A 14925-nucleotide genomic window follows, 5' to 3' on the forward strand; every position below is an offset into this window, starting at 1 on the left:
TTCAAGACCTTTTAAGGGAAAAAAAGTATTTGTTTATTCTAATATGTCGAAATTTGAACTACATAACACAGTTAAAACCATAGACGTGTCTTCATTTGAAAGGTGAGCTGCGCAGCCGGAAGTTAACCCTCCTCTGACGTGCTGCTCTCTGACACACCGGAAGTACTCGTCGGTTTTGGTGACGCTGCATTAGACTGTAAGACATGGACCGGTCTAGTAAGTATACTCATTTAAAAATGTTGAATCTAACCTTGCATATTTGCCATTTTGCTTCCAATTCGTGTTGTTAAGGAATCACTTGTGGATTTAGATTTTTTTTTAAAATGGCGCCTGGTGTTTGCAGTGTGCTGCTTCTTCCTGACGTTAGCTTGTTAGCCTTTTTGGCTAAACCCTCAGCGAGCGAGCGAGCGTCACCTCAATGAATGAATACATGATTAGGGGAGGTAGTTTGTTAGAAATGTGTATCATTGCGTTCTGTGTTTCCAGGGCCGCTTGGGTTGTTCCTCTTCTTCCTGGCTCTGGTTGGAGCTCACGGGCTCACACCGTCGCACCACCTCTCTCTGTCTGATGTGGCCCGGCTGCAGAACCTGCTGAGCCAACCGTTCAACGACCTGGAGTCCGCATACTACTCCGTTGTTGGGCTGACCAAGCTTGGAGCAGCTGTTCCCGACCACAAGGTAGGAAACTTGCTTTGCTAAGGGGCTATTCACTTATTTCTACATTCATTTAAAAATCTGAACTCGCAGTGATCCTTATTGTTATTTGGCTTAAATCGTGTTTAATAGGCAAGGCAAGGCAATTTTATTTGTAGAGCACAATTCGTACAAAAGGCAATTCAAAGGGCTTTACAGCTACATAAAATCACAAGAAGGCAATAAAATCATTAAAAAAAAAACATAAAAAGTAATCATTAATTAATTTAAAAGTGAAGAGTGCAGATAAAACACTTTCAGCTGTCATATGCACAGCTAAATAGAACTGTTTTCAGCCTGGATTTAAACATTGTCAGAGTTGAGGCCTGTCTCACATCTTCTGGAAGGCTGTTCCAGATGTTAGGAGCATCAAACTGAAACGCAGCCTCACCTTGTTTAGTCCTGACTCTGGGCACCAAGCAGGAGACCCCTCCCTGAGGTTCTCAGAGCCCGAGTTGGTTCATATGGCTCTAACATGTCAGAGATGTACTTTGGCGCTTGACCATGAAGAGACTTGTACATAAGCAGAGCTGTTTTAAAGTCTATTCTCTGAGCGCTGGACTAATATGGTCGTATTTCCTGGTTCTAGTCAGGACTCGAGCAGCAGCGTTCTGGATGTACTGCAGCTGTCTTATAGCCCGTTTAGAGCCCAGTGAGCAGGCCGTTACAGCAGTCTAACGTGCTGGAGACAAACGCATGGATCAGTCTTTCTAAGTCTGGTTTAGACACTATTCCTTTGATTCTGGTAATGTTTTTTAGATGGTAAAAAGCTGCTGATGTTACAGATTTAATGTGGCTGTTAAAGTTCAGGTCTGAGTCAAACATTACCCCGAGATTTCTAACTTGATAATTAGGTTTTAGAGAGAGAGTCTCAAGGTGACTGATAACACTTTCTCTTTGTTTCTGTAGGATGTATGCAGGTTCCTGAAATCTCAGCACGACCCCACTAGTGTTGACTCTGTCTTCTTTGTGGCTGAGACCAGTGAGGCCATTTCAGGATGTGAGGTATGGAAAAACTCTTTCTATTGTAGAAGACATAAAAGACACTTGATAGCATGTACATATATATATATATATATGTCCATCTACTCATGTTGGAATTTGTTCTCTCCTTAGATCCCTGTTTCCAATGAAACCCGCGACATCCTTCTGGCCGCAGTAAGCGAAGATTCGTCCATGGTTCAGATCCATCGCGCTGTGAGTGCGCTCAGCTCTGTGGGGCTTCCTCTTCCGTCCCAGGAAGTCATGAGTGCCCTGACTGCTCGCATTAACAAGGAGGACAATGTTATGGCGTAAGTGTTGCATGTTCTGGTAGTGAGGTAGTGAGGAGACATTCTGTGTGTGGAAGGTCCTGCACTTCTTCTTATTAAATGATCTGAACGGTGTGATTTTCAACACGCACGTTCGCTCTCTTTGGACAGCATCATCCTGGCTCTGCAGACCGCCTCCCGCCTTTCCCAGCAGGCAGAACTCGGAGGAGTTTTGGAGGAAATCGAGGTGAGCTGTGTAACCTCCACCAGGTGGTGCTGTTGCACCGCTGCTTTTAGACTGGAATTTATATCCAGGAATATTGGGTTTGATGATACATGGAAGTACATGGAGGAGGAAGTATGTTAACGGAGGACGATGAGGGATACATATGTGAATAGAATAGGGTTAATTGTTATATTGTAATTTAATTAGTATATGGTATGTATTTATTTATGGGGATAGTGTATATATGTATATATATATATATATATATACGTATATATATTTACAAGGATATGTCTGTAGTATATTTTTATTTTTGTGATTATATATTTATTTAGGAAGTGTATATATGGCATATATTTATATAGATGTATTGTTGTTAGGATATTTACAAACTGAAGAGTAGTTAAAAACAGGTGGGAAACTAAAAAAGTATTGTACTTCTTCCCATTCCTTTTTCGAACAATGTGTGGTGTTTTGTTATATATTAGCACTTTATGTGATTGAATTCTTTATTTTTATTTTATTTCTCTTTTTCTTTCTTTTGTATGTACAAATAGTTACATACATTTTCTTTTTTATACATGTTCAAAAATAAAAATCAATCAATCAATGATATCTTTGCCTTCCTTCCATCAGGATCTGACAGCCCGCCTGGATGATCTCGGTGGCGTCTACCTCCAGTTTGAAGAAGGCCTCGAGGCGACCGCCATGTTTGTGACCGCTGCTTATGCCCTGTCGGATCACGTGGACATGGAGCCCCCTCTCAAAGAGGTCTGATGTCTGTCTGTGAGCTGTTAAGTCATCTGAAACGTGTGTTTGTCTGAGAAAGTGATGGACGTTTTGTCTCCCCTCAGGAACAGGTCATCCAGCTGGTGAACTCCATCTTCAGCAAGAAATCCTGGGACTCTCTGGCTGAGGCCTTCAGTGTGGTCAGCGCCGCTGCTGCTCTGTCCCGCAACCGCTTCCACGTGCCGGTCATCGTCAGCGCTCAGGGCCCAGCCACGGTGTCCCACAGCCAGCCCACCCTGCAGGTGCAGTAAAGATGCTGAATCTCATTCCGGCAGCAGCCGTCTGCCAGGTGGTTTTCAATCGCCTCACACACCACTGTCCCTTCGTCTGATCCACAGCTCCTCGTCACCGATGTCATGTCTCAACCTCTGGCCTCAGCCGACGTGCTGGTGGAGTCTGCGTACGCTGTGGGCTCTAAGAGCAGCATCCTGAGCAAAGCACCTTTCACTCTGAACGAGTACGTATGACCGGAGAGATAAGTGTTGGCTTCACAGTAATCTCTCTGGGCTGCCAACAGCTGGAGTAGATAAAGGCTCATGGCTGCCCATTACAGCGTTGCTTAACCCACAGAAGGTGTCCCAGTGTTTGTTGGAAGGTTGGAAAATGTTGATATTAAAGGGATAGTTCGCTTCTTTTGACATGAAGCTGTATGACATCCCATATTAGCAACATAATTTATGAACATTTTCTTACCCCCTGTTGCGTCCTGTGAAGTCAGACCTCACAATCGCTTGGCGCTATTTTCTCTCTACCTTCGTATCACTACGGGCTGTGTAAACCGTGCAGACCGAAGTGCAGACTGAGCAGGAAACACCGTAACAGGTGCAGGTGACGCAAATGTATTACTCTTTTGAACGCATATTGTTTTGAAAAGCTTAGACGCTTTATTTTTTAAACCCCAGCCAATTAGCCGGGCTACCTTCGTCAACGCCAAAACTCGGCTGGAACTCGGCTCACAGGACGCAGCAGGGGGTAAGTCAATGTTCATAAATTATATTGCTAATATGGGATGTCATACAGCTTCATGTCAAAAGAGGCGAACTATCCCTTTAACAACCATGAAACTGTTTCAGTCCTGGTTTGATGTCTGAGCCAAACTTGGAACCAGTGCGGTCCTGAAAAGTTGCATAGAGCAGCACGCACACTCACCCTTTGCTGCTGAGGCGTTAACCCGCGTTTGCAGCCATGTTTATTAAGTGTCTGTGATAGTCAGCCGGTGTGTGTGTATATATCCTTTTTTGCATTGCTGCTCACAAATATTGATGAGCCTTTCGTTTAAAGCAGCTTTTCTAAGCTAGAAAAGAGTGATATTGAGACATCAATTAGCAGGGAAATCCAGACCAACACTGATCTGTATAGATGAGCCCATCTCCCAGACCTTTCATTTCAGACATGTGACCAAAGATGTTTAGAGAGGTGTATAGATGTGGCTCTCTGGCTGTAGAAAATCATATTAGATATAACTAGAACCAGCTTCGCAGAGGCTGTAGAACCAGCCACGTTTTTGAGCAGTTTTATTGTCTGTCGGTTGACCTCAACACAAGTTTCTTTCCAAAATGTACGTGCTTTTTATTTCTAGATTTATTTGGGCTGTCGTTATTTCCTTGAAAGTTCTTTTCTTTTGATGTTTTCAAAGATGTTTTCTTCTCCTACTTTTCAGCGGCGTCTTTGAACTGAACTTCATGTCCAGCCAGCCAGCCAGTGGATATTACCAGTTCACTGTTGCAGTGACCGGAGACACCCGGCTGGTTGCCAACAACGTGGAGGCAAGTTTTTAGCGGCACTGTTTAGTGCAGTTTCTTCAGTTGAACAATATAATTACAACCCATGAGTTCAGGGACTGGCAGCTCTTCATTTAATTAACTTATTTGAATGTACCGAATGTCGCCATTTTGGGACTGAACAGGTGGTCCTTAACCTTTTTAAAATGTACTTTTAAACAAGTGTTTCCTTTTAAGAGTCTGCAGTCCGGTCAAAAAGCAGGTTTTCTGACTAATGCCACTTAGAGAGCGGTTCGTCAGATACACACCGTTTCTTTTCTTTGCAGTATCTGTATCTTATCTGCTGTTCCACATCAGAACGCAGTCGGTGATCTGGTCTCGATTCGTTCCTTCATGCATCTTGTGCCTGTTGATTTAGAGCGTCCATAAAGCCCCTCAACTTAATGGACTCGCATTCATGTTTAAATGGCTTTAATATGGAAGTTTTTCTGTGCCATCAGAGTTTGAATACGAATTTCTAATATTGAATTTTTACAGCATCAAAATCAGACTTTGAATTTGAAAAACCAACAGTGTGAAAAAGAAAATCAATTTCTAAAAACAAAAATCAGTATAAAAAATTCAACTTCAAAACACTGATTTTTGTTTTTAGAAATAGATTTTCTTTTTCACACTGTTGGTTTTTCAAATTCAAAGTCTGATTTTGATGCTGTAAAAATTCAATATTAGAAATTCGTATTCAAACTCTGATGGCACAGAAAAACATACTTTAATGAACTAATCCTCATCTTCTCTCCTGTGTCCCGTCTGCAGCTTAAAGTGAAGGTGTCCACTGAGGTGGCTGTTACCAACATGGACCTCTCTGTGGTGGATAAGGACCAGAGCATCGGCACAAAGACCACCAGGTCAGGAAACGAGCCGGACTGAGTGGAGCCAGCTCCTTGCTCGCTATCAAGTAGCGTGAAATTAAAATGCGTGTTTTTCTTCTCCAGGGTGGACTATCCCTCCAAAGCCAGAAGCTCCTTCACAGCAGACAGCCACCAGAACTTCGCCATGTCCTTCCAGCTGGTTGACGTCAACACTGGACTGGAGCTCACCCCTCACCAGGTATGTAATCAGCGAGCTGCTGTTAGTCTGCAACTCCCTGCTTTATCGTCACTTCTGCCACCATCCTGCCATTATACTAGACATGTGGTTGACCAGGAAGACGTAAGTAAGCGAGAAAAGGTGAGCTCTTGACCGTGTTTCTTACTGAGACGTGCTTGCTGTCTCCGTCACAGACCTTCGTCCGGCTGCACAATCAGAAAACTGGCCAGGAGGTCGTGTTTGTGGCCGAACCCGACAGCAAGAATCTGTACAAGTTCGAGTTGGACATGGCCGAGCGAAAGTCAGAGTTTGACTCCATCTCCGGTACCTACTCCCTCCATCTTATCGTTGGGGACGCTACGCTAGAGAATCCCATCCTGTGGAACGTGGTGAGTGTCCTGGCAGGCTTTGTGTAGATGATAAGGGCTGTGTTCAAAACCGCATACTTCTCCTTCTACTCCCACTACTCATACTGACTTTTTGAGTTAGTATGCGAGTTTGAGTAAGCGAGAAGTTCCCGGATGCATACTAGATTCTCCGAAATGTTGGGTATGCATCATGAGGTTACTACTCATATTCAAACTACCCAAGATGCAACTTAACGTGACGTCGCCGATCGTCATTTCCTGTCAAAACGGCAGTTTCAAGCTAGCTACAACACGGGTAGGTTCACTTCCGGTTTAAAAAAAAAAAAAAAAAAGCACCAATTGTATTATAATGGCTTTCCCTGTGATAAAAGGCAACGGGTATTTTATTTTGTGAAAATAACCGGAAGTGCGTTGCTCACTGCGGCTAGCTTTAGTAGCGCCGAATTCTTCAGGACAAAATTGTAAATAGATTATCAGGTTTTCAACACGTTGGGGATCTAAACGACTACTTTCTCGCCTGAAAATGTTTCAAATGTTGCTAAAGTTTACAGAGTTTAGAGCTTAAGCGAAATCAGCTTCAGGCCGGCTGATTTCGGCTCGGGCAGGAGAGAAATGCATTGTGGGTAAACACTCTGCATGCTGTCTGATCGATCAGTATGCAGAATGGAAAGTATGCGGTTTCGAACTCAGCCAAGGATTGCTTACGGTTGGGCGAAGGCTTTCTGAAGTTGAGTTGTAATCTTTTTTTTGACAGGCTGATGTTGTTCTGAAGTTCGTGGATGAGGAGGCCCCGGCCGTTCTTCAGTCCAAGACCCTTTATATACCCAAACCAGAGATCCAGGTGATACTGCTGTGCTCTGTGGTCGTGATGCGTTCTGGGGCTGTCGGCCCCCAGGTTTAAACTTCTCTTTGTGTCTGTGCAGCACTTGTTCAGGGAACCAGAAAAGAAGCCTCCCACCGTGGTCTCTAACACCTTCACCGCGCTCATCCTGTCTCCCTTCCTGCTTCTGCTCATTCTGGTAATAATTTACACCAAATGTTTCCGTCTTTGTTTTAGCCATGTTTGGAAGCGGGTAACGAGTGTGGAAATCATTCAGAAGCTTTATCCCAGAACACGAAGATCTCAGCCTTCCCTATTATTATTCATAGCTCGTTCGTTATTATTGTGTGCAGAGCAATATATTATTTTTCCTCCCATACAAAAGCTCTTTAAAAGGCACGCGGTGAATGAAACTACAGTCCAGTGTGAACACAACGTCTGTTTTTAATTTGAAATCACAAAAGCCACGGTGTGTTTTTGTTCCCTGGCATTTTCGTGGCTGAATAATACTTATTGTTGCGGTGGGTCAGTGCATTGTTTATGAGGTGGTAAACAAATTTTTTTTTCAAGCTCTTTTTGTTTTCAGAAAAAATAATCCCATTGTTTTATCCCCCCTCTCCTCTGTAGTGGTTTAAGCTCGGGGCCAACATCTCCAACTTCAGCTTCTCTCCGAGCACCATCCTGTTCCACGTGGGACACGCAGGTGAGTCTTTGTCACAGCAGATGCAGACTGTCACAGGTGGGGTTTTTTTTCGTGGGGGGGGGGATTAAGCCACTTAACACTGCCCTGAAAAAAAATCACTGGCCTCAAGGGACGAACCAGTGTCGTGTCTACACATAACGGACAAATTAGCAAAGAACCACTTGTGAACACTTTACTAGCAGCATCGTTTGTCCTCCTTTCTTTAGCTGCATTTACAAAAATGTCAAAGATGCCACAGTTCAACTGATTTAAAATAGTATTTTTGGACCAACAAAGTGATTCCCAACAAAGCTATTTGCTGAAAACTTGGCATATCTCAGCATGATGTGCAGTGTATACTGAGAGATTTTAGCAACATGGACAAATGGAGGACGGAACAACTGATTGGCCTAAAATCCATCTAACATAAGAAAAAAGTCCAGCCTGACACGGACCTGAGAGATGCATCTGCTGTTGGCCCAAGCCTCATCAGAAATGGGCTCCATGGAAGGGTGGCTGTCAAGAAGCCGTTCTTAAGGAAGGGAAACGGAGAAAAGGCTGAGCTGTGCCAAAGGACACAAGAAGTGGGCTGAAAATCAGTGGCAGCAGGTCTGATGGAGGGATGAATCCTCCCCAGAGCCCGGAGCTCAACATTACTGAAGCAGTGTGGGATCATGTTGGCAGAGAACGGAACAAAAGGCAGCCCACATCCAAAGAAGAGCTTTGGGGTGTCCTTCAAGAAGCCTGGAGAACTATTCCTGAAGACTCCTTAAAGAAAGGACAGAAAGCTCGTCTCAGAGGGTTCAGGCTGTGATGAAGAATAAAGGAGCTCATATCAAATATCGACTTTCAAGCTTGTTAAAATTGTACAACTTCAGTCTTCATGTTTCCATTTAAGATTAAGATCCGATTTATTGTCATGCATACACATGAAATTTGTCCTCCGCTTTTCACCCATCCAGGTTGCACCTGTTTACACGCACATGCACAGGGTCACACACTCATAGAGACAGGGGCCATACACCATACATTCACCGCGCCCGGGGAGCGTGGGGGTACTTAAGCCTTTCTCAAGGGCACCTCAGCCGTGACTAACACCCCTCCAGCTGTTAGTTTCACCAATCTTTTTGAGGGGCGAGAGTGGGAATCGAAGTGCCAACCTTACGGTTATTGGACGAACTACTCTAACCACAGCACATTTGTGTTTGCATGTGCTGTTCCGCTAATGTGTAAAGAAATTAGGGGCTTGTAACGTTCACACAGTAATATATAAAACAAAAAAAACAACATGTTTATTTTTTTATTTATATATTTAAAAATGTTTGGATTTGGTCTTCACTCCTCAGATTTGTACTCAAACTAATGGACAAAAACACTTAAAGGATCGTTTTCTTCTTTTTGGTGTCTTTCCCCATTAATGTTGTGACTGAACAAGTCATTTTGTGAACTTTATGAAGGAATGGCATCCAAGAAACAGCAGTTTTAAAATGGACCTGAGACGAAGTAGGAATAGGAAACGGTAACCCTTTCAGAAGCAGCTAAATCTGCTCTTAAACTCTCTGATTTCAGGCAGCATGTTCAAATTTTGTCTTTATTTTATCTTTATTTCTTATAAGAAACTAAATGTATGAATCATTTGGGGTTTGCTTGTGTGGAAAGTGAACTCTCAAGCCTCCTTGGTTGTGTCGTTTCAGCCATGCTCGGCCTGATGTACGTCTACTGGACCCACCTGAACATGTTTCAGACTCTGAAGTACCTGGCAATCATCGGCGGAGTAACTTTCCTTGCCGGAAACCGCATGCTGGCCCAGAAAGCAGTGAAGAGGTACGTCTCCTGATGGTGCCTGGCACAAATGGTTGCTAGAGAGTCCTTTATCCCAGGGAGAGAGCCTTGGCCCCTTTCAGGTGACAAGGACTCTGGTGCTTTAAGATCTGAAATTCTTATCCGGAAACCTGAGGAAAAGTGGCTGTTCTATATCTGTAGCTCCTAAATTGGGCCTTCAGAGGATAATTTCAATACCGAGACCTCTGTCAAGAGAAGAGCTTGTGTGCAGCAGGAGAGAAACGAGGCAGCAAGATCTGCAAGTGACGATCCGAGTGGGCAATTTCTTCACCATCAATATGTAGAGCTCTTCAAGGGCCAGAGTGAGCAATTTGTTGCCTGTTTTACTGACTCGAGATCACTCTGTAATTGGTCACTTTCCCGTCTTTTTCTTACGACAGCCCATTTGACCCTTTTAAGCAAATAGAATATTTCAATCAATGATTTTTGCCAATGTCATTTTCCCTGTGCCGACATCTTCCTTCTGTCTCCTTGAAGCTGGTGCCTGTCTCTCTCTTTTTTCTTTTCTTTTTTTTTAACCCCTCTATCCACACCTCGCTGTCTCTTACTCCTCTTTCAGGATTGCTGCAGAGCAAAGTAGTAGGTTGGCAAAGTATAGGAGCCTTCGATAAAGCCCCCTCCCCTTTTGTAACAAATGAGTCGGCTCTGCTTCCAGGCTGAAGTAAGGGCATCCCCTCACAGATTGCATCCACACTGCATTTCCATACTGTGGCAGCGTGCATGGCTGTGTGGTGCTCACTCATACTAACTCAGTGGCTGTGTTCCAAACCGCATACTACATACTTCCATACTGCATACTGATCGATCAGACAGTATGCAGTGCGTTTACCCACAATGCATTTCGCTCCTGCCCGAGCCGAAATCAGCCGGCCTGAAGCTGATTTCGCTTAAGCTCTAAAGTCTGTAAACTTTAGCAACATTTGAAACATTTTCAGGTGAGAAAGTAGTCGTTTAGATCCCCAACGTGTTGAAAACCTGACAAAATACCGGCTGTTTACAATTTTGTTCCCACGAATTCGGCGCTACTAAAGCTAGCCGCAGTGAGCAACGCACTTCCGGTTATTTTCACAAAATAAAATACCCGTTGTCTTTTATCATAGGGAAAGCCATTAATGTAGGAGCTATTTGTTATTTTGTTTATTTGGCTCACTTATTATTTAGTTATCTTTTGGGGGTTTAGTTTGGGGAATACACCTTTTTTTTGGTTGTTTATGATATTTAGTATTGTTTGAGGTAATTTGGGTATTTAATTATGCTTTTATTTTAAAAGCACTGGTGAGCTGGGGCGCACTGGGACAGTTTATTTAGATGAGCAGGCAGTCACAGGCGAGCGGGCACCTGAGAGGGCTAATAGTTTTTTACCAGGGCAAGAGAGGTGGCAAAGGCCATTGTTCTTTGTTTGTTTGCTTGTGGTTGGAGAAATAAACCTAAAGAAACCTAATTTTTTTGCCTGGACAATGGACTCAATTTACCTGCGTAAATTCACTCCCTAGGTGTCTCAGTGGCCGTTTGATTTCATTTAGTTTATTATGGTTTTGACATTTTTTTTTTTTTTTTTAGTTTTGATTATTGACACAAGAGGACAAATAGCCACTACAATTACGATACAATTGGTGCTTTTGTTTTGAAAACAGGACGTGAACTTACCCTCGTTGTAGCTAGCTTGAAACTGCCGTTTTGACAGGAAATGACGATCGGCGACGTCACGTTACGTTGCATCTTGGGTAGTTTGAGTATCAGTAGTAACCTCATGATGCATACCCAACATTTCGGAGAATCTAGTATGCATCCGGGAACTTCTCGCTTACTCAAACTCGCATACTAACTCAAAAAGTTAGTGTGAGTAGTAGGAGAAGTATGCGGTTTCGAACACAGCCAGTGTTCACATGTACTCCCCCCCCCCCCCCCCCCCCCCCCCATTGGCTTGCCTCTTCACTCATGACCGTTCCAACTGCTGCCACACCAGCACGTTGGTGGTCCCTCCCTTGTGGTCTGCCACTCATGGTTCTGGTTGTATCATAACGTTTGACACGTTTTGTTTTCTGCAGCCAAGTTTTTGCATTGTCCACATCGTAGCTGTTTTTTTATGGGAGAAGTGTTTGCATCAAAATGCATGATTTGCCACATGACTTGATTTGTTGTTAAATGAGAGAAGATTCCATTGGCCCCACGGTTGCAGTAACTTTTTTTTTTTGTCTTTTTCCCACAGAATGGAGAAAAAATAAAGGCACAAAAAATTACGAGAAGACGCCGACGAGGGTCATCTTTTGTTTCCATTGATATCAGGCTATTATAAAAAAATAAAAAAATGGCGCGGATGGTCAAGAATCCAACCGACAGTTTTAACATGCAGTTCGTCTGTGTTGCCAAATGGAAGAAATTGAGACAGGACAGCGTCTCTGAGAGACTGGACAAACACTGACAGATTCTCCCACAGAGGACTGTAAAACTCTACTGATTGTTGCACTTCATCTTCCTGTGAGATTCGTTTTCTTTTTGTCCAACACGCCAGTGGTTTCTAAGTGAGCTGAGATTTTTTTTTTTGTCGTTGTTGTTGTTTCTTAATGAGATTTGGGTTTTGTCCACTTTTTTTTTTTTTTTTGTACATTCCTCATTGTTGTCGCTCTGCGCCCATTTCACCTCACAAAAGAAGCTCGTGTTTTTCAGCCGACACCATCTGCAGTAGCTCTGACGCTCGGATCATTACCAACTATGCCAGAGTGTTTGCCTGCGGCAGTCTATTTGATACAAATGATCTTCCGGAGAAAAAATAAATAAAAAACCTGGGCAGTTTCAGAATGTGATGATTTTTTTTTTTTTTTTTTTTTTTTTTTGTAATGAAGAAGGGGGGGGAATAAAGACTTTGAGGTGAACCTAAGTTTGTTTGTCTTTCTTTAGTTGAGGGGAAAAATACACTTTGTGCTTTTTCTTTGAAATATTCATCACATACGAGAACTTTCTTTTGAATTGAAGAATTACACAGAAGTTTGTGAGACCCATGAGAATCTGATGCGAATCCAAATTATGGTCATGTTTTTTTTTTTTTTTAAATATTCATTTTCTGTTCTCGGTAAGCTATATTCCTGAACTGAAAACTGTTTGTGAAAGGACCTGAAAATGGACGACTACGCTACAATGAAAAACTGAGCACACTTCCACCAAATTTGTGATGCAGATCTGCAACACAGAAATTAAAGCTGTTCCAACAAATACTTGACTAAAAATGTGTCATATACTTCATCTCATGCAATCCTATCAAGTTCTTACACAGAAACTGTTATATTATAGATAATATTTGGATAATACAAGTAACACTCAAAGTTCATCATTTTTTTTTAAAAAAGGAAAGAAAAAGTCATGAAACTAAAAGACGCCACAGCGGCTGCTCACCTTCACCCTCCTGTTCTAATTTTTATGCAGATTAGTCGCAGTTAATGCATGGCAAATATAATCGAGCATCGCTTTGAAAGTTGTGGGACCCAGTTATCTCCTTTATTTCATCGAAGATGGTTCAGTGTTATCCGAGATGAAGGATAAAGGCTGCTAGGTAAATGCTTCCAAAGTAAAAAAGATTATTTGACCATACCTAATGTTATTTTTTAGTACATTATCTGTAATTTAGTTAGCAGTTTCCTCAATATTTGTTTTTTGAACAGAATTAAAAAAGAACTTCATGCCACTAAGCTAATAGAAAGTTCCATCCATCCATTTTCTTTACCTGTGAAATCCAATTTTAGGGATGTGGGGGGCTGGATCCTATCCCAGCTGTCATTGTGTGTGGCAGGGTACACCCTGGACAGATTGTTATCACAGGGCCACATAAAGACATACAGCCATGTATGTTCACACTCCAAGGACATTTTAAGAATCACTAATTAACCTAACATGCATATTTTTGGATGGTGGGAGGAAGCTGGAATGAACATGCAAACTCCACACAGGTGGGATTTGAACCTGGAACCACCTTGCTGCAAGGTGACAGTTTGAACCACCACACCACGGTGCAACCCCTAATAGAAAGTTGAGGAACCATAGAAGGTTTATCATGAGCACTTTAATATCTGAACTTTTCAAATGTTTTATTAACCAATGACAACTTTATGTAAGTGCAAACTCAGGTGACCCCTGCCATTCATTGTGGCTCACTGGCGAAGCTTACAGAGACGCCTAAAAGCATCTGAATCCTCATTGAGTTGTCATCAGCAACACCTTGTGCTAAACTTTAGGACTCCTTAAAGGGATAGTTCGCCACTTTTGACATGAAGCTGTATGACATCCCATATTAGCAATATCATTTTTGAACATTTTCTTCCCCCCTGCTGCGTCCTGTGAGCAGAGTTCCAGCCTCGTTTTGGCGTTGATGAAGGCTAGTTGGCTGGGGTTTAAAAAATAAAGCGTTTTGCTTCTCAAAACAATATGCTTTCAAAAGAGTAATACATTTGCATCACAAAATGGTTCTCCAGAAAAAGTCAGACTTCACAATCGCTTGGCGATTCAGAGCAGGCCCCCTCCTGCCTGACAGTAGTATGTGACACGGGGTCCAACCTTACCTTTTCTAACTGGCAGATAAGGTCAGACACTGTGAATGGAATTGACAAAAGTATTAACAAATATATATGACTTTTAAAATATTTAAAAATACTATTCCTCAGTTCAAACATAGCAGATACTCAAAATAAACGATGTGTTTGAACAGTTATCAGTTGAGATGTGAGAATTCCTCCACAAGGTACGCACTGCAAAAGGTCATATTCTTGCAAAATGTGTTTTTAGATCAACAAATATGTTCATCTAATTCTAAGGGGAAGTACAATCCGGCCTATTGCAACCGAGCAACTGATTTTGATGTTGTGAATTAAACAAAAAGCACAAAATCAGAACGACGCGTGTTTAAGTGTGATCATTATCAACCTTTCGACACAAAAGTTAGCATGTAGCCAAGGAAGGAGCTCGCGCTTCCTTAATTTACACAAGTGAGGTTCAACCATAAACGACTTGATCAGATAAGCTGCGCTGGCATGACAGCAATCTTTGACGGTATGGTAGTATTTAATTCAATAGGAATAAAATCTAACAGAATGTGAGGCTTTATGAGACTAAAGACTGAGGACTTCAGGAATCTGTTGGTCTTCACTACCTTTTTTGTCTGGCTGCTGCCACAGTCTGTTTTTTTGTCCACCTTTGAAATGAGGCAAAGTTAATCTAACCAGGACACTGATTGGCTTGATGTTCAATTTGGCCAATTGTCCTGATTGCTAATTTGATTAAATAAAATTTAAAAAGGACTTATTGATCCCAAATGAAAATGATATTGTTGAAGTCATTTTAATTTCTTTATCTTTTTATTTATAAATTGATCATCATAATTGGTCTCTGTGTATGAGCTTTGCTGTTAGCAGGAATGACCTCTTGTTCCGTTTTATGTTGCAGCAGAGCCGCAGAAGCCTCT

At 42.3% G+C, this 14925-nt stretch overlaps 1 protein-coding gene across 2 annotated transcripts; it reads left to right on the plus strand.

The window, feature by feature from the left end:
- The first annotated feature begins 153 nt into the window (after positions 1-153).
- rpn2 (ribophorin II) lies at positions 154-12310 on the plus strand. Of its 2 annotated transcripts, XM_075460219.1 has the most exons (18): positions 154-216; positions 487-677; positions 1602-1697; positions 1809-1984; positions 2114-2189; positions 2805-2939; positions 3023-3199; positions 3296-3414; positions 4618-4723; positions 5492-5583; positions 5671-5785; positions 5959-6153; positions 6887-6973; positions 7056-7151; positions 7580-7655; positions 9329-9458; positions 10036-10137; positions 11686-12310. In XM_075460219.1, the coding sequence occupies exons 1-17, from the start codon at positions 204-206 to the stop codon at positions 10085-10087; spliced, it is 1932 nt and encodes a 643-aa protein (XP_075316334.1). In that variant the 5' UTR covers positions 154-203; the 3' UTR covers positions 10088-10137; positions 11686-12310. The 2 variants fall into 2 exon arrangements, with proteins under 2 accessions (XP_075316334.1, XP_075316335.1); XM_075460220.1 differs by lacking the exon at positions 10036-10137.
- The last annotated feature ends 2615 nt before the right edge of the window (positions 12311-14925 follow it).

The sequence above is a fragment of the Odontesthes bonariensis genome, chromosome 3 (assembly GCF_027942865.1).
Source record: "Odontesthes bonariensis isolate fOdoBon6 chromosome 3, fOdoBon6.hap1, whole genome shotgun sequence".
Classification (NCBI taxonomy): Eukaryota; Metazoa; Chordata; class Actinopteri; order Atheriniformes; family Atherinopsidae; genus Odontesthes; species Odontesthes bonariensis.